The sequence below is a fragment of the Alternaria triticimaculans genome, assembly GCF_023758025.1.
Source record: "Alternaria triticimaculans strain BMP 0046 chromosome Unknown scaffold_16, whole genome shotgun sequence".
Lineage (NCBI taxonomy): Eukaryota > Fungi > Ascomycota > Dothideomycetes > Pleosporales > Pleosporaceae > Alternaria > Alternaria triticimaculans.
The window spans coordinates 253,384-273,305 of NW_026055973.1; the positions used below are offsets into that span (position 1 = coordinate 253,384).

General features: G+C 52.7%; 8 protein-coding genes across 8 annotated transcripts; 3 read left to right on the forward strand and 5 right to left on the reverse strand.

Moving 5' to 3' along the window:
• Positions 1–386: 386 nt before the first annotated feature.
• J4E78_008665 (uncharacterized protein) lies at positions 387–1,892 on the forward strand (the record flags this gene model as incomplete). The annotated part of the gene is made up of 2 exons (XM_049369265.1): positions 387–1,681; positions 1,877–1,892. The coding sequence occupies 2 exons, from the start codon at positions 387–389 to the stop codon at positions 1,890–1,892; spliced, it is 1,311 nt and encodes a 436-aa protein (XP_049218966.1).
• A 2,331-nt stretch (positions 1,893–4,223) lies between these two features.
• J4E78_008666 (uncharacterized protein) lies at positions 4,224–5,651 on the reverse strand (the record flags this gene model as incomplete). The annotated part of the gene is made up of 2 exons (XM_049369266.1): positions 4,224–4,395; positions 4,453–5,651. The coding sequence occupies 2 exons, from the start codon at positions 5,649–5,651 to the stop codon at positions 4,224–4,226; spliced, it is 1,371 nt and encodes a 456-aa protein (XP_049218967.1).
• Positions 5,652–6,516: 865 nt separating this feature from the next.
• J4E78_008667 (uncharacterized protein) lies at positions 6,517–7,375 on the reverse strand (the record flags this gene model as incomplete). The annotated part of the gene is made up of 3 exons (XM_049369267.1): positions 6,517–6,816; positions 6,871–7,049; positions 7,102–7,375. 3 exons carry the CDS (start codon positions 7,373–7,375, stop codon positions 6,517–6,519), a joined length of 753 nt encoding a protein of 250 aa, XP_049218968.1.
• A 1,489-nt stretch (positions 7,376–8,864) lies between these two features.
• On the forward strand, positions 8,865–10,319 carry J4E78_008668 (uncharacterized protein; the record flags this gene model as incomplete). Its single annotated transcript, XM_049369268.1, has 1 exon — positions 8,865–10,319. One exon carries the CDS (start codon positions 8,865–8,867, stop codon positions 10,317–10,319), a length of 1,455 nt encoding a protein of 484 aa, XP_049218969.1.
• Positions 10,320–10,699: 380 nt separating this feature from the next.
• Positions 10,700–12,361, reverse strand: J4E78_008669 (uncharacterized protein; the record flags this gene model as incomplete). Its single annotated transcript, XM_049369269.1, has 1 exon — positions 10,700–12,361. One exon carries the CDS (start codon positions 12,359–12,361, stop codon positions 10,700–10,702), a length of 1,662 nt encoding a protein of 553 aa, XP_049218970.1.
• A 223-nt stretch (positions 12,362–12,584) lies between these two features.
• Positions 12,585–14,460, reverse strand: J4E78_008670 (uncharacterized protein; the record flags this gene model as incomplete). The annotated part of the gene is made up of 2 exons (XM_049369270.1): positions 12,585–13,987; positions 14,037–14,460. 2 exons carry the CDS (start codon positions 14,458–14,460, stop codon positions 12,585–12,587), a joined length of 1,827 nt encoding a protein of 608 aa, XP_049218971.1.
• A 2,536-nt stretch (positions 14,461–16,996) lies between these two features.
• Positions 16,997–17,938, forward strand: J4E78_008671 (uncharacterized protein; the record flags this gene model as incomplete). The annotated part of the gene is made up of 1 exon (XM_049369271.1): positions 16,997–17,938. One exon carries the CDS (start codon positions 16,997–16,999, stop codon positions 17,936–17,938), a length of 942 nt encoding a protein of 313 aa, XP_049218972.1.
• Positions 17,939–18,755: 817 nt separating this feature from the next.
• J4E78_008672 (uncharacterized protein) lies at positions 18,756–19,611 on the reverse strand (the record flags this gene model as incomplete). Its single annotated transcript, XM_049369272.1, has 2 exons — positions 18,756–19,324; positions 19,374–19,611. 2 exons carry the CDS (start codon positions 19,609–19,611, stop codon positions 18,756–18,758), a joined length of 807 nt encoding a protein of 268 aa, XP_049218973.1.
• Between the last annotated feature and the right edge of the window lie 311 nt (positions 19,612–19,922).

The following is a 19,922-nucleotide window of genomic DNA, read 5'->3' on the forward strand; positions in this document are numbered from 1 at the left end:
CCCACCCGAACTCAACAGCTATGGCAACACTCCCGCGAACGGAACCAATACCTAAAACTCCAGCCATTCCCGCTGTGGCTGGTGCGAAAACTCTCTTCTCTTTACCTGGAGAGATCCGGAACAAAATCTATAGCTATCTACTTCCGGCCCACGGCGAGATCGAAATACACCAGCTTGTTCGAGACCATAGGTTTGCTTCCGCCGATACTCGTCCGATACACACCCAACACGCACATGCGCTAAAGCTGCTTATCACGTGCCGGCAAGTCTACCACGAGGCCACGTCCTTATTCCTGTCGAGTAACACCTGGGTTATCTCAAGGGCTGGGTATGACAAGTCAGGGTACCGAGTCACACAAGCAGACGACCTTGCGACTTGGTTGACTATGCTCGGATCTAGTGCGGCCATGGTACAAAAGGTTATTGTAAACTTGGCTGAAAACACCGACAATGGCGGTGACCAACTCAAATGGCGCCTAAAAATTGACTCCAGCAAGGATACAACTGATATGGCTGAGGCTGTCAAACTAGGCGATCTGCTGAAACGTCTCTGGGCAACCCCTAAAGCGATCCGTCAGATCAAGATTGTCAGCCCTAAGGGAGCAGGCAAAAACTACAAGTACCGGAACAACAATGATTTTAATCCCATGTTCAGCAAGACACATCCGGAGAACAGAGGTAACAAGACACATCCAGTCTTCGACACTAGTGCCATCACAAACGCGCTCATAGCTCTCCGACGCGACGATCTCGGTCTGAAGAACTGTGGACGTCAGGTGCACGATGTTCTCATCCGAAGAGACGGTCTAGAAGGGTACATCCTGTTCGACTACAACTACTATAAGCCGTCACACGATCGTCCCAAGGTTGAGAGGACCTACGTTGAGCGGAAGTTCTCCATCACGAACGGCGGCAAAACACTGTCACTTCAACCCGCCGACACCCCCGGATTGATGAACCTACCCCAGCACCTCAAGATCCGGCTTTTCGAATCGCTTTGTCTCGCTAAAGGGTTTCTTGACCCCTGGAGAAGTACAGTCACCATTGATCTGGACCAGAAGACTACGATAGGCGCAACTCCAGTGCTGGAATCGGTATCGCAACATCTGCGATCGGAGTGCTACTACCGCTTCTGGCTGGCCAATATCATCTCAGTCAAGATGCGGAGTACAGACGTAAAAACAGACTTCGACCACTTCGACAAACTACGCGTCTTCTGCTGTACCGCGTCTACTCCACGCGAGCCCTGGAGGATGAGCAACAGACGTAAAGGCATTCGTGATCTCGAGTTTCTACTTCAGTTCAACGTCTCGCCCGTACCCACGCTCGACGATCTGCGTATCAACATACTCGATTTTCTACGCGTGACGTCGTACCTTGATAGCCGCGATAGGAAAATCACGTTCCAGGTCGGCGATACAAATGATAAGGCATCTGTATCATTAGCCCATCTCCGGACATGTGCACTCATCGCCCTGACCGACTTCCAACAAACGTACAAGCGCACCCGCCCAGACACCAAGCGCTGCCCCAACATATGGGTAAACGGCTACGGCCGCATCGTACAAGTCGAGGCACCAGGCGGCAAATCAATAAATCCATCGGAGACCATACAGCGGAATGTGTCGCGTGGAGATGGTGGTGAAGATGTGATTGCCATCAATCGAGATTTTCGCAAGAAGTATGGTGGAAATGTAGAAGATGGGGATTTTACGACGCACGCAGGCCGCCTGTTTGATGGCACGTTAGGGTGTTATTTGGGGTATCTGCAGTGGTTGGTGGTGGTGGGGGATGAGGATGCGGCGTATTGGGCGGGGAGATGTAAGTTCTTTTGTTTGACCTTGTTGTGAAGAGAGAGGCTGACTGATGTGTTTAGATTTTGTTTGCAGTGAATGATTCCTTGGCCGTAGGCATTGGACGAGACCACGGGGAACGATCGCACGGTTTGAATGACAGCTTGCTTCTTTGGCAGCTTTTAAAAAATTGAATATAAGGCGGCGAGGGTGAGCACTGTTTGAGTGTAGAGCTCAAGATAGCAATGGTGGCGAACGACCTCAGGTTCAATAGTGTCATCTGCAGCTCAGTCACTTCGATTGTGGGACATGCTATCTTTCTTTGCAAACAGATTGTTCTTGAGTCCTGTGATTATCGACAACGCAACTGCTTTATTGAAGTACCAGACAAGCTGAACTTCGATAAATACGTGCTGCTCACATCGTCTTCTCACTCTCTTCAACCCCCTCATAAAGTGCCACGGTCAACCCCTACACAGCTTTCTGCACAATCTATTAAGAAGTCTTCAGCAGAACAATACCAGCCATGCTTAGCAAGGATGCTTTCATTGCTTTGGGCAAAACCCCTCCACCTCCGCCCATCGCTGAGGGCACTTCAATACCATGCGATTCGACAGCGCCCTCATTACTCACTACAATTCCTGCCGAGGTTCGGAATGCTATATACGACACTCTCTTCCATGTACCAAGCGGCATACGGGTGTGTTTCGGGTATTGCGGCCCCGAGTTCGAAGACCAGGAGCTGGGTGAGGATTTAGCATCTGGCCTTGCTCTTCTATCTACGTGCCGGCAGATCTATCAGGAAGCTGCCACGACTCTTTTCTCCAACAATACCTGGATCATGTCCAGATGTCCCACACGGATGCATCACATTTCGATAAATGCGCACATTATAGAGCCTACAGGTGCTGCGTGCATGCTTCAGATGTTTGGTTCTCGCAAGGTGATGGTCAAGAATATTCTCCTCGACTTGGATACGACATGTCCGGTTCCATGCGCGTTGCACCGTATAGCACCTGAGCTTCAGAATAACGGAGGTGGTATGACTGGAGGGGAATGGACGCTGGAGCTGTGGACTCTCATGACTGAGCTATTTCATCTACCGGACCTCAAGGTGCAATTCGTGCATCCGAAACGCCGCCCTTACTTTGATCTCCATCCTACGGCTGGCTTTGGCCAGGTCGATCTAGGTCTTCACCTTAGCACACTCAACAACATATTGGACACCCTACGAGAAGACGCCATTGGCATCAGGAAGTATGGAAGACAGGTTCAATATGTCAGGATTTTGAGAGACTGTACACAGGGCTATGTGCTGTTCCACATGCCGGGTCCCATGAGTGGTCATACGGTCGGCCTCGGAGACACAGTTCAGCTAGGATTCGTCATATCTCATGGGGGCAGAACGTTCAACTGGGTGGAACTTGAAAGGACGCCGCCTACCCTTGCAAACCTGCCACGGTATTCGAGAGATAAAATCCTGGACGAGGTTGCATTCCGAGGCATCAATCACAGTGGTAGCAATGGCGTCGGGGTCGTTTGGGACTTGGATAAAAAGACCTTGACCGGAGCATCACTTGTTGGGGGTGCAATATGCCAGAAGATTCGCAAGGATTACTACAGATGGATGTGGATAAACAAGCATGTCATCCTCAAGATGAGCACTAGCCAGACCCGCGCGGATTTCAAGAAGTTTGGAAATCTCATCGAATTCTCGCCTCAACGCAGCGTCACTCACCACAATCCTTACCACGACCGATTTCAGACTTCGCATATGACGCTCCTTCTAGAATTCGATACGCCCTCTGACGTCTCGGTGGAAGACATCCGCGTCAACATCAGCCATTTGTTGCGAGTTACTATAGACTTGTGTGGCAGTACGAAGGTTACCGTTTCTTTACCTGGAAGAAAAGATGAGCCTCGTGCTGAGGCGACCATGAATCTATGGATGTGTCGAGCGTCTATGCTAACCGCACTTTCGGATGCCGGCAAACGCGTGAGGGAAATACATTGGATGAGTCCCCATCCCGCTGTGTGGATGAATGGACGCTTGGAAGTGGTGGAAGTGGAGAAGGATAACCTTTCAGGGCCTTCGGAAGAAGATGATTATCTTTGAGCTACATTAGTTCGATATACGGGAAGCCAATGCGTAAGTCTTGTTCAAGAATAAACTTGCGCTAAACTGACTGATCCCACCAGGCTGTACTGTATCTTAGTCCATTAGGACGAAACATGACTGCAACGATGGCGGTTCAAGACCACTCATGTCATCTGGTGGCTCTGGCTCGATGGAGCTTGCAAGGTATCTGAACGATGGCTGGTGTATTCGCGAGAAGGGGTTGTGGAAGTGTCAGGCAAATTAGGAGCAGCAATGCGATAGTTGTGAAAGATTCGAGAACTGTATTATAACCTGAGATGCCCTGGCACATCTCAAGCTGTGTCATCGTGAGACTTGTTCGGAACTATATCCTCCGTGACGCGAACCTCGTGGCTGCCCTCCAGTTCCGATAGCACGATCCAGGTAGGGAACACACACAGCACCGTGATGCCAAAGTTGATACCGATACTGACGAAGTGGTTGGCACCACCTTCCGATTGCATACTGTCGCGCTTGTTAGTTGGTGATCTGCGAATGCTTTCTAAGAATGGCAATACTTACGCCCAAGCAACAGTTTGACCGAGTGCCTCTACACCACGCAAAATACCAGTAAGATGGCTGAGGTTGGAAAGATCGGTCGCGTACTGGCCCACTAGCCAGTAAAGGAATTGCTGGAAAGCCTGACCACCAAATTGCCAGAAGAATACAAGGGCATAGCTCTTTCCAAAGCCGCCTTGGAACCAATCGAACACCGGGGATTCCGATGCATCGTAGTTCTGTTTCTGGAGAATCGTTGCCCAGATCCACGTGCCGACAAGGATGGTGATGATGGTGCAGAATGCAATGCGACCACGCTTCTTGATGTGGATCTTCTGGTTGTCGAGCAGGAAGGCGATGATGAACGAGGAGAAGATACCGGCAAAGTTGGTGAAGAAAGAAGAGAATGCGCGAGCTCGAACGGTGAAGTATGTCGTCAACCAGGTGCTCATAAAGCCATTGTAGAAGTAGCTGATGAAGAAAGCTGGTAACAAAAGGAGAATACGGCGGCTGACGAACAGCTTGCCGACAGCCTTGAACTCGGCACCCCAGGTCGCGGCGCGCTCAGTGACGATCCTCGTGCCATCCTTTCGCCAGACCTTGTGCGCTGGCGACAAGCACAGGGCCACCGGAAGGCCAAGGCACATAATGACGATAAACACGATGTAGGTCGTTGAAGAAACCGATCCGGTGGTTTTGCGGTTCGCGTTCAGTCCCAGGTTGATAGATCCTCCAACAATCGGTCCAAGTGCCTTCGCGGTCTGCCAGATGGCAAGGTAGAAAGCGCGGTCTCCGGGTGATGGGTATCCAATGATGATAGCAGCCTCGGCAGCCCAGAAGAAACCAGCGGAGATACCACAAAGCGCGCTACCGAAGAGCATGAACCAAGTGTTGGCAGAAATGTTGTTGGTGTAGAGACCCGCGCCATACAGAGGGTACCCAATAGCACCCAATGCAAGACCATACGTCAATCCGATGCGGTTGTTGATAGCTCCGGCAGCAACACAGACCACAGCGAAGAGTCCGTATACCAGGGCGTTGGCGGCAGAGACGGCGTACGGTTCAGCGGCGCCTCCAGCCCCTAGTCCACCAAGCGCATCCCACATTCCCGGAGCCGTGAACGAGACACCACATGCGACCAGGATCTGGAAAGGCACCGAGCGGAAGAAGGGTCCAGAACCCTTGATGGAGCCCGAAGGCTCAGACAAGGAGGCGGACGACATGACGATGCGGAGGAGGAAAGATGGGGAGAAGAGATGTCGGGATGAGGTGAAGAACCTCAGTCAAGCGTGGAGACTACATATCTTAAGAGTTCGGACGACACCGCGATGCTTGGCGAGCTTGGTATCCAATTTTTCTCTCCTTAGTGATGGTCGTTGAGGCAATCACCGCGATCGAGACGTTTGGTGTTTTCTATGGGGCGAGCACGACATCTGCGCTAAATGACTAAATGACTCGCGCGTGGCGGCCTGCGCTCCAAGCGTCCACGGGTCGGACCCTTTTGGTTATGACTTCACTCGAGTTTTCCTGTGGCTTGCCAAGTATGGTGCGGTTTCCGTCGGTTTGATGGACGCTTCCGCGAAAGGTTGCAATGGATGCGCCATTTCGACATGAGATGTGGAAAGCACGTTATGTTGGGGGTGCCTGAAGACGGCAGAGTGGTTGACACCCGCGGACGGCGAAACGGGGGAAACAAGGACCACGACAACATGTCGGGCGCCTTGCCTTCTAAAGTCTACATGTGCCCATCAATTACGCACACCGTTGCTGATACTCGACTCTATCCAGTCCTTGCAGCCCGAATGTCTCTTCACCGCTCTACTACTGCTCTTCGACGGAGGATAGATAATTTCTTTGCACATAAACCGTCATTATGTTCCCAGCGACTAGACTTCCCTTCCTATTCCACGTTGTTCCGTCAAGCTTCACCTTTGCTTTGGCAACATTCGAAAGTATTTCCTATTCACCGAAAAGAGAAGGAAGTCAGGATCAGAGAACAATAGTGCCAACATTAACCCAGCATGAAATTTTCGTAACCATTAAACTAATCGTATATGATCGTACTTCCAGCCATCCTCAACTTCAACCTCAAACGCGAGCGGCGACGAAGGCGGCAGCAGTAGGAGCATCGATCTCGTAGTTCCTGTGCTCAGGAGTGATGATGATGCCGTTGTCGCAGATGTTGTCACCAGCATGGCAGATGATGAGAACCTTGCTAGCAGCAACAGAGCCGAAAGACTCGTCACGGTCAGCATCGCCGAATGTTACAACGGCGGTGACACGCGAGGCGGCAGAGGCTGATAGCCTCTGTGTAGCAGTGTGCACGAGTTGTGCGCCCTGGGAGTATCCGGAGACGACGATCTTGGTCGAGGGGCATCGGGTAATGGCCTAGGTGGACAGTCAGCATCGTACCGATGCATCAATAGTCATGATGACACTTACTTGGTTGATCAAGTTGAACATAGTGGTGGCACCCGCGGCGTCGCCTCCAGCCAAGAAGCCAATGACGTTAGCCGGGTAGGTAACGCCTTGGATGGCCAAGTTGCTAACTCCTCCGACTCGCGCAGCCAGAGCATTGAAGAAGGTCGGGCCTTCGGAGTTGGCCTCGCCTACATTACCGGCTAGAAAGGGTATTAGTATACAATTCGCCTACTATCAGCAGAGAGATCTTACCTTGGGTAGTACCACGAGCGTAGATGACAGTTACGCGGCGGCAGGCGGTACCGTCAGTCAGTTGGTTGTAAGTGTCGCCGCTGAACTGGCGCTTGGTAAGGTCACGTGTTTCAACGTCCTGGTTCTCAAGCTGTGCCGCGTACTCCTCGACAGTGAGGTCTTTGTCGAGGAGGTCAGTGATGGGGAAGCTCACCCCGCTCGCAGGCGTTGGCGCAGCGAGGGCAGTGGTGAGGATAGCCGCAAGGGCAAGAAGGGAGCGAGCGCAAGTCTTCATGATGAGCGATTGTCGAGGGCGGCCGAGATGAAACGAAGGAAGTCTGAAGAGGCTGGTAGCGATGATCCACCAAGAGTAGGTGGAATGTTTGACCTTTTGTATCCTGAGCCATCGTCCTACCGAAGCATAGCGAGTGTGGCCATAACCACTTCAGTACTATCTCCTACGCTACTGCATCGTGTCTTGCAAGTACATTGGCAAGCCATGTCATCAGACCTTACCTACATGCCTATTTCTGCCAGTTCAATCTCCTCCTCCGCTTCGTTTAGCTGGACAGTTCTTGTTTACCGCCGTCGACACCCAATGACTACACCTGATCCGTTCACGTTGACCAGTGATTGCCTAGTTCCTGTCCGACGCTTTAAATGACATGCATTGTGATGCATCGGGCCTTTATTGTGTACTCCTAGTTTGGCTTTTCACTCCGTGTTTGGTGTTGCTGCCAGTCTTGTTACCTTCTTCTTTGGAGTTAGCACGTTCATGAACCCCAGGTACCACCGGATATCTCGAAACACGTGGGGTAGACATGGGGTTCCAGGACGAATAGAGAACATTTCCACAGCCGATGCTGCGCAACGTGAGAACCATCGACGATACGATTCGTGCAGCCGAGGCATGTCAAGCTTGTTGCGGCGCTACGAGGCGTCGATCAGTGAGAAATCTTCGATGCAGCGCCGGGAAGCAGCCGCTGCTGCATATCGTGAGTGTATAATCATAACCTCTGCTGACAGATACTTGTGCTCATGGAATGTCACTGTCATCGAGTCGCATTGTTGTAATTTGGTGGCTTCCCAGTCAATGCGATGATGTCACGCCAAGCTTTGGGGTTAGCGCCATCTTTGCTATCTTGTCCAGATGTTCTCCCTTCGATTTCGACTGACCAAGCCGATGTGCTCACCAGACTTCAATCACGACATTTGTAGCGGTTTTGAAAATACTGCACAATCGATGCAGATGTGGTTCGCAAAGCGCGACACAAACTGCGTGATCGAGACCCCTGGCTCCCAGCCACCTCGAAGGTAACTAACACCAGCACTGCCCTCGCGACCAGACAGCCAGAAGAATGGACAGCGTCGCGAGGCCGCAGTCGCTTTACTAATGGTCTTTCCTCCGGAAGATGACCGATGTTATCGCATATCGTCGCAAATGGTCGGAAGCTCAATGGAGAACCCCGCACACGGTACCCGTTGCCAAGCTGAGCATGCAGCAAAGCTGTTGAAGTCTTCCCTAATTCTCCTTCTGGCGTCTTGGTAGCATTACGAGCTTCCACTTACGATACAGATCGGCGCTCGCGAAAGCCATGATAGCAAGAGTTGCATTTCTCCGATGACGGCAGTCACTGCGGTATCGCGAGATGTTGGAGATACCGGCAGTCGACAGCCTGTCGCGAAGAGTGGGATGGCGAGAATGGTGGAGTATAAAAGGTAGGAATAGAAGATTTGGGTAAGATCTCTTGTATCGTCAAGGCCAGTTCTCTAGATCGATCAATATGCGGTCTACGTCCATCCTCGCGGTCTGTGCGGCAACACTGCTGCAGACGGCTTTCTCGTCACCTATCCACGCACATCATCCTCACCAGTCATTCCCGAGTGCGCAACAATGGCCATTGCCCGTCGTTGGAAAGGCGTTAGAGCAACAGATGCCGGATGAAGACCTTCAGGACATCATTTCGCAAATATCGCGCGACAACATCGAGGCTACGATCCGGAAGCTGGCATCATTCGGCACGCGTCACACCCTGTCAAGTCAAACTGACCCGAACCGAGGCATCGGCGCTGCGAGAACATGGCTCACGGCTAAATTTCAAGAAGCGGCAGATGAGAGCGAGGGAAGGATGACCGTAGACTGGAACAGCTTCATCAAATACCCCGGAGACAATGAGCGCATCATCTTCCCAGTAAACATCACAACCGTCATCGCAACACTGAAAGGCAGCGAGGACCCCGATCGCGTCTACGTAACAGGCGGGCATTATGACTCGCGCAACAGCGACCCCATCGACTACCAAGGCGACGCACCCGGCGCCGTAGACGACGCCTCAGGCGTCGCAGTCTCTCTCGAACTCGCCCGTATCTTCGCACACTACAAGCCCAAGACAACCATCGTCTTCACAGCCTTCGCCGGCGAAGAACAAGGTCTCCTCGGCGCCGAGAACCTAGCCCAAACCTACAAGAATGCATCCGTAAATGTAGCAGGCATGATAAACCTCGATATGGTGGGCAACTCCAAAGCCTCAGACGGCACCATCGATCCCTACAACATCCGCCTCTTCTGCCAGGGCACACCTCTGACTGAGAACTCTACAAAGATGACTTCGCGTCTCAGCATCGGAGGCGACAACGACAGTCCTGCTCGCAACCTAGGTCGCTTCATCTACGAAGTCGCATCGAATGCTTTCACAGAGATGACTGTGCGCCTCATCTACCGCCTAGACAGATACAGCAGAGGCGGCGACCACCGCCCCTTCCTTGAAGCAGGCTACACAGGCGTTCGCTTCGTCCAGCCCAACGAGGACTACACGCAACAGCACCAAAACGTTACCGTGCGAAACGGAAAGCAATATGGCGACCTGGTTGAATGGCTAGACTTTGAGTACAACACGCGCGCCGCCAAGGTCGTCGCATCCACTATGTGGAGTCTAGCCAATGCGCCTGGTGAGCCAACGAATGTCGGTATCAACACCACGACGTCCGACAACTTCAGCCAGTTTAAGTGGGATGCGCCGAAGGGACTGCCCGTTGAGGGGTATGAGATCCTGTATCGTGATACGATTGAGCCGCATTGGACGAATGTGATTGAGGTGGGGAATGTGAATTGGTTCAATCTTACTTCGGCGACTATTCATAAGGATAATGTCATTTTTGGGGTGAGGAGTGTAGGGAAGGGAGGATATAAGAGTCCGGCGGTTCTTCCGTTTCCTTTTGGGTGCTCGAGGAACTGTTAGATGAAGTGCAGAATTGTTATAGTTGATTGGAATGAAGATCACTATTTACTTTTTGAGAGAGCCGTTGCTCCAATCTCAGTTCAGCCATGTGCAACTCCTTATCACTTCATGCACGAACGATGTGTCTTGCCGGTGATCCGAAATGCCTCCCGTTCCTTGCAGATCCCATTTCGGAGACGTCAATCCCACATATTGGCTGTGAGCTTCAGCTAGAGAACCGCGGTACATCACCTTTATCAGGTGCCTCCAAGCGCTAGCACGCATATGCGTATGCTCCTGCTACTTGCGCCGACTGTCTTCAGGTACTTCCCAGGTCTGAGCACCTGCTTCTCTTCACGCAACACTCTCGGCCGCCTTGATCACTCCTGGATATCATGTGATCACACGTCGTCGCACATCCCAAGAGAGTGCCGTAAGTGGAACCACATACCGAACAGGCTACCGGAACTCGGTCCAGATTGTTGGCTAGCAACCCTAAGATGCTTCGATATACCACCTTGATCAAGACAACTGATCCTGCGAATACCTTGGGTGAGGAGGTCGATCGGATCGTCGATGGCATACGAACAAGAAATGATGGTGTCTTCGGACGTGGTCTTGGCGTGGTATGTGGCGCGTAGGACGGTACCATGACCGTTCATCCATATGTTTGGAAGAGGCCGGTTGGCTTCCAATGGATACTGCTCCAATACATCTGACAGCAAGAGCAATACTGCACTCTGAATGTGATGCCACATGATCGACCGTGTGCCGCTCATCCCGCTATCGGATCCTTGAATAGTGATGCTAAGGTCCCCATAGGCGCGTGTGAATGTATGTAAAAGTTTAGTGATGTTGATACGAAGATCCGCGACAGGCTTTGGTGTAGAGAGCTTGAACATCAAAACCATGTTGATAGGACACTGCCCCTCTCTGCGGAGGTACGGAACGACCAGATTCGAAAAGTTGTCAATGTTCAACATCTCTTGTAAGGCCTTAAAGCCGTTGAAGTCGGTCGTGTCTTTCTGGGTAGACATACGAATCATGATCTCGTCGTATACTCGCGCTTTCATGAGGTCGATGTCGTTCCGTAGCGAGGTATTGACTCCGCTGAGGCCGACGTGGTAACCCCGGGCTTTGTTGATATCCAGGTCGAATGTGACGTTTGTGTCGGATGCGCGTGCGTACGCGTTGATGGCCGACAGGAACTCTTCAGGCAAGGACAGAAGGTTTAACTGTTCAGATTCTTTCCACTGAACCTTGGAACCATGGTCTGAGATGTCGAACCATCTCTCCGGATCCGGGAAGGAACGTGATATATCAGAAGCATCGTATTGGACGAATCCATGATGGTCAAACTCACTGTACCAGACGATTATTGATGAGACCAGGCCCGAGTATCTGGCATATTGCCTGAGGTTGAGAACGTCTGCGGTGCCTAACTGAAAGAGGATATTGTTCATGGGATCCGCTGCAGTGACTGGATCGTAGAGTTCAGCGCTCTTGTTCCGTCCTATGTACTCCGAAGATCCGGAACGAACGAAGGCAAATTCACATTTGGCCTGAGGGTTGTTCCAGATGAACTTCAACAGCGGTAACAGATTGTATCGTCGATATGGTGCATCTGCGTCCATGCTTACGCGAGATAGGAGCTGATAGTGTGATCCAATTCCCGACAGCCATGTGCAGGTAAAGTGCATCTGACGTTCGAGGAACCGAGAGAAGAAGAAAGTGTTCTGGCCGTAGAGGACACCGACGGCTTCATGGTAGACTTGCCGGCATGATAGTAGAAGGTCGGTGCAACCTGCGAAGACATCACACAAATCTTCATCCCTTACTTGCTGCTCGACGCTACCGTGCGTATAGTGAATGCCATGACTCCTTTCCCAAAGTTCCACATGCGCCTGGCCGTCGTCTACGATAACAGGCCGGTCTCTCTTGAACAGGTACTCGTAGATGCGGTTGCGGATCTCAGGCGGTAGAGTGGTGAGGATGCTGGACGCGTGGGGATCGGCAGGGCCGGATGTTGTTTTCGGAATCTCGATGACGGTGCGAGTCGCCATCGTGTGCTGCCTGTCGAGTGGCCGCAGCAAGTCGAGATGCTGCTGCAGGTTAATTGACGCTGGAGAAAGATTGCAGAAGGAAGTTGACGCTGGGTGGTACTGCAGTTTTAGGCAAACAGCGGTCCAAGCGCGGAGCTAGCGCGAGGTGGAGTTAACCTTGGAAAGTGAAGGTGAGAGAGACCTCAAGACGCGCCTGCCACATTAGTCTCTCTTGACGAGAGAATCAGTCACGCTTGAGCTTCAGCAACCCGTCGTCATTCTCAATTAAGGACGCTTTCGCCGGTCCCAGAGCTCGTTTCAGGTCACTATTCCTCTCCTTCGCTACGGTAAGCAGCTCAGGACAATCCACCGCATCCCAGCCTTCCAGACCGTGAACGAGCACAGCCAAGATCGAGTTCTTGAAGAGATAAGAACGTCTTCTGCTACCCAGCGCCGTCAAAAAGAGAAACAGTGCGGAGTACACGAGGAGCGCCAGCGGATACGCAAGCCAGGCCCATCTCACATCGACGAAGATCTCCGGCCCGTAAGCGTCACTGGTGTTGTTGATAGCTGCGAAGTTGCCGGGGCCTTGTATGACTTTGCTTCCTACTTGCGCAAGGCCTTGGAAGAAATATGACCATGTATGGTGTAGAAAATACTCGAAGAAGTATGTACTCAGCGTCGTGGATTTGAGGATACGCGACGTGGAAGCGGCGAGCCAGAGGCGCGAATAGTTGCCAAGGTAAAATGTCTCGTTCAGGTCTTCTGCACGGAATGCTTGATCATATCCAATTGCCACCTTATAGGGGTCGTCACCAGTCGGGATCAGTGGGAACTCTTCTACCGAGCCGTAGTTTACGACGGTATTCCGTACCGTGATGTTGTGATAGCGCTTCGCACAATAGCTGAGTTGGCAGTGAGATATCGTTCCGTTTACCAACCCGAGTCGATCAGTTTCGCCAACACGAGTGAGATCCGATGTCGACTTGAAACAAGTGAACACGGAAATAGCCTGTAGCGGTAGTTTGAAAGGTTCCATTGCGACCTGGTAACCTTCGAAGTTTCCTACGCAGTACTCAATTTGTGGTGGGAACTCAGTCGATAAAACAAATGTTGGACTGCCATCTGGCGCAGAGAAGAGGCTGTATGTTCCATCGATCTTGCTGCGTGTCAAGCGGATGATACCGAATTGATAGCCGCCGGATGCGGTATCGCCCGGGTCAACAGCGGTAATACTGGGATAGCTCTCGTTGAGGTAGCGGCTCGTGGTAATCCAGAGCACCAATTCCGGATACCCTGACTTCTTGATATTGCACATTCTCCCCCACTGATAAGGCTGGGTGGCTGCAACATAATCTGTCATCGCGGTATACGCGGTGTAGTTGAAGTAAAAGTGTTGATATGTGGCATTGTAGCTGGATTTCACAAAATTGCCACATCCTCGGAAGTCTTCATCTGCAAGGTTACCGCCGTTCCAGAAATCGCCATCGAAAGTAACATCTTCCGAGCTACAGGACTCGCAAAGACCCAGAGAGGTGAACTCATCAAGTTTGCATTCTATCGTTGGGCAGTATACGTTACTCAGCAGGTTGATGTCTTGCAAAGCGACGTGGTCTGTGAAGTCGACGGTCAGAGGATGCACTATGCCTATCATATGGTTAGTGAAGCACGACTTTTAATCCACGCAAAGACATACCAATGAGATCAGCTTTCTCTATACTTGATGCGTCTGAAAACGAGTTGCTTGAGCTTACAGTTCCGGTAGCGTTGACTAGCAGTGCTGGTTTAGAGTAGACTCTGAGCACTTGCTGTGTGAAGGGCTCAAAGCCAAGCGAAAGGATCGTCAGAGCTGCCCCAAAAGACGCCAATGCAGCGGACTTCTTCAATCGTAGCTTGTAGACAAAGGTGAAGGCTCCCCATGGTCCGCGGGTAGCCACATCAAAGTCATAAAGGCGATTGACAGGCTTCGATTGGGGTGTCTGGAAGTAGGTCCACTTCAGCTGTCCGATGCATTCGGCAAGAGGAACTAGCAATGCCGACTTGGCGATGGTGGAAAATACCGCTATCAAAGAGTTTGGCTGGATGGGGAGTCTCCAGTCTCTCATGGGTCTGCCATCCATGGTGAAAAGGATAGCCAGGATCAATGCCATGCACACAGTACTCAGTAACAAGGCGGCCACTTCCCACCACCAGCCCATTGAACGTGGATGCTGTGTGGCTGAGGGTAATGGCTTGCCTGGGGGAGACGCGGGGCATTTTCGAGGCTGTGTAGTCGACATGGAATCGGGACTGCTGATTGTGGAAGGCGACTCTGCTCTTAACGAAACTGGAGAGACAGATTGATGTGTGAGAGGTTGCGTTGGAAACGATACTAGCTCAGTCATCGCAAAGCTAGCGAAGGAGATTCGACCATCTGCCATGAGCTGGTCAGGCGCTGGAGGTCCTTGGGTACTAGACATGTCTGTCGCGTAGATTGAGGAGAAAAAGATTAGAAAGCTGACAGAGGCCGGTAAGTGGAAGTCCTTGAAAAGTGGTACAAGACAGTTCGCGCCTTATACTCGATCATCGTCGCACGATACAACGCGCCGTTATTGCGGCGTTGTCAGCCTCCTATCGTCTTTCGTAGTGCCGCCGCCAACTTCGAGCCCCCGAAATTTGGCGTGGAGGCCGAAAACCACACTGATGGTATCGCAGTGGCATATCTCCGCCCCATTCTCTTGCAAGACCCCCGATGCATTACGAGTACCTTCGGGTTGTACAAGAATGCGTTGAGATAAGCCGAGCAGAATGCACAACACTGGCCCCTTCTTCAATCCAGCAGCGACTAGCTTACCGAGACCAACGAAGAGGGTTCCAAAAATTCCTGGAAGGCCCAGAAGGCCTACCAGAGCAGTCAATATATGTAGTTTTAAACCAGCAAAATTGCTACCTCAGACGAATCTTCACTGGTAAGCAAATCACCCCTGCACTAGGATGAGGATGGAAGGAAGAGGCTGAGAGTTTGGCGGATTATATAGGCGGAGGGATCGCAGGCAGCAGTCTGTCACGGGTGCGGATGAGGCGTGGTTGGGACCCGTAGGGCTGCAGGCAGCTGTTCGTCACGGGTTCAGATGAAAACTTAGAAACGTTGGGTGTGGTGGATCGAAGGATAGATGGAATGAGGCAGCCACGGCGTACGCGGACTCGATGTGTCAGCAGGAGCCACGTGATCCTAGTGACTGCCCAATCGGCTCCAGGTATAGTCGAGGCGGAACGGCAGGGGTCCGATTCTCGGCATATCATCTCGCCCACAATCCCTCCATGGTACACCCTCAAACAACAAAAAGTAAATACCACATCTTCACCACCCCTGCATAGCAAATGCGCTTCCGTGGCGCACTGGAAGAAAGTCGTCGCCGGCAAGAGCGCGACGACGGAAATGCTAGCAAGTCGCACAGGCTTGGCCTGCATAGCAAGGGCCAAGTTGGAGTAACCCTGCAGTAGGCATGGCAGTGGAACAGACAGCTGGACCAGTCGTTCCTCGTGCATGCTTCGTCCCGCGGCATCCATGTCGAATACTCGGGCCCGGATAATCGGCGGGCGGGCGGACCTATTGGTCTCTCATGCGCTGGGTTACAACTCACCCGCCGTCGCAGGTGGGATTACACCAGGCATGCTTTGACAGCGAAGAGGCCGGCGATTCTCGTGTGTACCGTCGGCGAGGGTTGACAGGTGCAGCGACGCTTCTGCTTAGCAGGTGTGCTAGGTGGCGAGCAGAATGTTCAATAGGGTGGCCGAGGTCAGTCTGGTGAAAGAGCAAAAACTGGGGATCGTCGGTGTGAGCTTTCGCATAGCGGCCTTCAGGGTCTGGTCCCTGTTGCGACATCTGTGGCCAACTGTGAGGATCCAGAATAATAGCGAGCCATAATCGTGCATGTGCTGGCGGTGAGGGCAGAGAGCCTTGACGCGAGTAGAGTGCATGTCTTATACCCGCGTGCTCCCCTTTGATCCCATCTTGCTCGCTCTTCCCCTGCTCCTCGCCGGCCTCGCCTTTCAGACTTCTCTAGCTTGTGTTGTGTGGTGACGGCTAGCTGCACCGTTTTCCCACGTCGTCGCCGTGCCGCATTCTCGTCGCAAAACGCCGTCGACCCTTCCCGACCAATCTCGCAGCAAAAGCCGGGGTCTCCCCTCTGGCCCGCAAGATCTGCAGGATAGCGCAGTCGACATAGGATTCGAGCGATTCCCTCTGTGCATTCAGGGATTCTGCAAATTACCATCCACGGGACTTTCGGAACCTCCACGCGCAAGACAGCAGAGTCAGCTGTCAGGTACCCGGTGTGCACCATTCCGACGAGCGTCTGATAGCTAGTGGGAAAGCTAGGCGGCGTCAGAACGTGGGAACCTTGGAAACAGCGGTCACGCCCGAGGTCAGCACACACACCTGGCCGGCCCCTTAGTAAGGAGGAAGTTAGAGAAGGTGCGGGTGAGGCGGTCACATTCTGCGACAACCCACTTTCCGCCTTGTCCTTTCACACTCGAGCACCCAAACGCGCAATCTGCGAGCGACGGCGACACCTCATCTATCCACGCTTCCCTCTCGCACGGCGGCACACTTCCTACCCACAAACTTCGCCTTGACAGAACCTTCAAAGAGCGCCACATTTCACCAAAGCAGCCATGCACCGCAAAAACCCCATCAGCGTGCTCGTCTACAACACGCTCTTCCCCACGCCCTCGCCCACAGACCCGCCCTCCTTCAGCGCGCACCTCTCCAAAAACCTCGTCGGCGAAGTGCGCATCGAAACAGCAAACTTCTACGGCTCGCTCGACACAATCGAAGCGCGGTACCCAGGCCTAAACTACGCCTTCCAACCGCACCGAAAACGTCTCGGCCGCTTCCCACACCACAAGCGACTCTTCGACGCATTCGACCGTCTCGGGCTAACCGAAGCCGAAATCCAAGGCTTCTGCAGATGGGAAGGCACACTCTGGGCACGAGAGCGCTATGAGCGAGACGAAGGCGTACGCGTGGTCGACACGACAGGCGTAGACATAGGGGAATGGGTCGACACACGCCGAGCCTACTCATCACGCCACAACAACGGCGCAGGCATCAACGTCAAGACGGACATTGAAGTCGAAATCGAAGAACTAGAACACCACAACCACCTCCTGCACAACCCGCTCACCCGGCAAAACATGCAACCGCCCAGCCACCACCACAACGGCGGCGACACAGAAATGCCCGACTCCTCCTCCTCAGCCGAAGACGACGACGACGACGACGAAGACGGCGCAGCAGAAGCGTCAGACTCGGAATCAGACTCGGACTCCACATCCAACGAACTCTCCTCCTCCGTCGGCTTCTCCCTAAACGCACGCCTCCTCCACGCCGCCGCCCTCCGCGAGTCGTCCGGCGCCCTAAACATACCCATGGACCCAGAATGGGAACAATACCTCAAAGAAGCGTCTGAGCGCGGCGAACTCAACATCGACGCGACGAGAGAGGCGCTGCGGACGATGGCAGGCCAGATCGCGCAGTTGCACCAGAGCACCGTTGAGGCGGAGGGCAGCGAGGCGGTGCCGCAGACGTTTCAGCCGAATGCGGCTCCGGCTTAGGAGTCCGTAGACGCACGGATGCAGATGGAAATGGAAATGGAAATGGATGCGCAGGCCGAGGCGGAAATACAATGGATGATCGACGAGGGCGTCGAAGCAGCGGTTATTGTTATGTTTCCCGATGTGTTTCTCACACCACAACCACGGAGGGCATGATTACGAAGGACACGACGACGGGAACGATCAGGACGAAGACGCAGTCAGTGGTGATAGGATACCCATCTTTAAGGATGGTACTTGTTGTTGGCTTTGGCCTTTTGCCTCTCCTGCACTGCATGGCGTTTCTGCTTCTTTCTATACAGGGCAGGCGTTTGATGGGCATTTCGCGAGATACCCCAGATTTCCTGCTGGGCTTTTCTTGTTTTGTTGGGATAATGGATGGTTCTTGTTATCATTTTATAGATTGGTGAGGGGGCTTTGGATGGGCAATGAGGCATGGAGGGAGGCATGCACGGCATATAGTCATAATCCATCATGTTCAGATTTTCAAGATTTTCAAGATTGGTGTTTGTGGTACTCTTGTTTCATTGTGTGCTTGATGCTTCTCCTTATGAGGAGTGATGGTTGCTCCGATTCCTATATGGAGCTACGGAGTGGTTGCTTGTACTCCTGGCCTTCTCATGAAGTCTCCTCTCTTGGAGTCTCGAATGTAGCTAAACATGACCCAAAGCAGCATCCTTCGTGAAGCCCTGCGATCGTCCGCGGGTATCACCGGCTATGACCACATTGGTATGCCAGACGCCCTTGAGGAGTGTGGACCATGGTTATGAAGACGTGACGTGTTGTAGTATTATGAGATACTACACACACCGTCGCCTTAACGCCTTCCAGAGCTCCCGAAACCGAATCCGCCAGGGCCCCTCTTGGTACCCCTTGTGATCCTGCCACTACTATCCTCGTCAATCTCCATAGCGTCGTCACCACCCATACCCATGAGATTCCGCTTGCCGGTGTTCTTCTCGTCACCGACCGTCATGACTGCCTCAAAGGCCCTCTCCTTCTTCCGACGCATCTTCTCGCGATCCAACGCCTCTTTCTTGACCTTTGCGACTTGCGCCTCCAGATCTGCTAGGGCGGAGTCGCACCGTTGTGACCATGACTGTAGGGTGTTTTGAAGAGCGGGGAGGGATCCTGGGGCGAGGTCGCGGAGTGGCGAGATGGATGTTACGGAAACGAGGGAATGTGCGGGATCGAGCGTCGCAGTGATGAGCCCGGAGTAGATGGCGGTGGTGATGAGCTCCTCGAGAGCGCGGGTGGTGGGCAGCTCGAGAGCTGTCATGAGATGTTTGTATGTGAGGGTGGCGTGCGAGTGTGAGAGCGGCAGTAACGAGAGCAGTAAAAGCTTCTGGTGTTGCTGTGCTGAAAGTTTTGGGAGATTCGCTTGAGCTTTGCGCTGTCAGTACACAACTTGATGGCTATGGTATGATCAACGCACCCTTGTAGTCTTCCCAGGTTCCCCAGGCGAAGATCTCGAGCAGGGTAAGATACGACGCATGCTCCTCTGAATTCCGTAGGTTCTGGATGTTTGGCGTCTGTAGGAGTTCGGCGAATACGTATGTGTTGGGCGCACTGGTGGCTTGGACGATCAAGTCCGATGCTGCTCGTGGGGAAGTCGCGGACTTGCTGAGGGCAAGGAAGGGCTCGAGAGCGTTGAGGGCCTTGGTTTGCTCCATGTTGTATTAACGTAGATGTTACGGCTTCTGGAGTGGTAAATGTGTGGTTTCAATGCAGCTGTCTATCGATAGTGGAAGGCGAGCAGGCAGCTGCATGTGAGGTACGTCTTGGCAATCGCGGTCGGTCGCGACTGCCCCGCGACTCAACCCCACCCGCCTCTACGCTCGAACTTCCATTCATTCAACGAGTTCGATTCCATAAGGGGAGTTCAATAGACACTTTTCTTTTTTGCCCTTTGCGTTGAAGCGTGGAATAATGTGCCAGGAATCACCTCTCAGTCAGCGACACAGGCCTTGACTCGTACCCGACA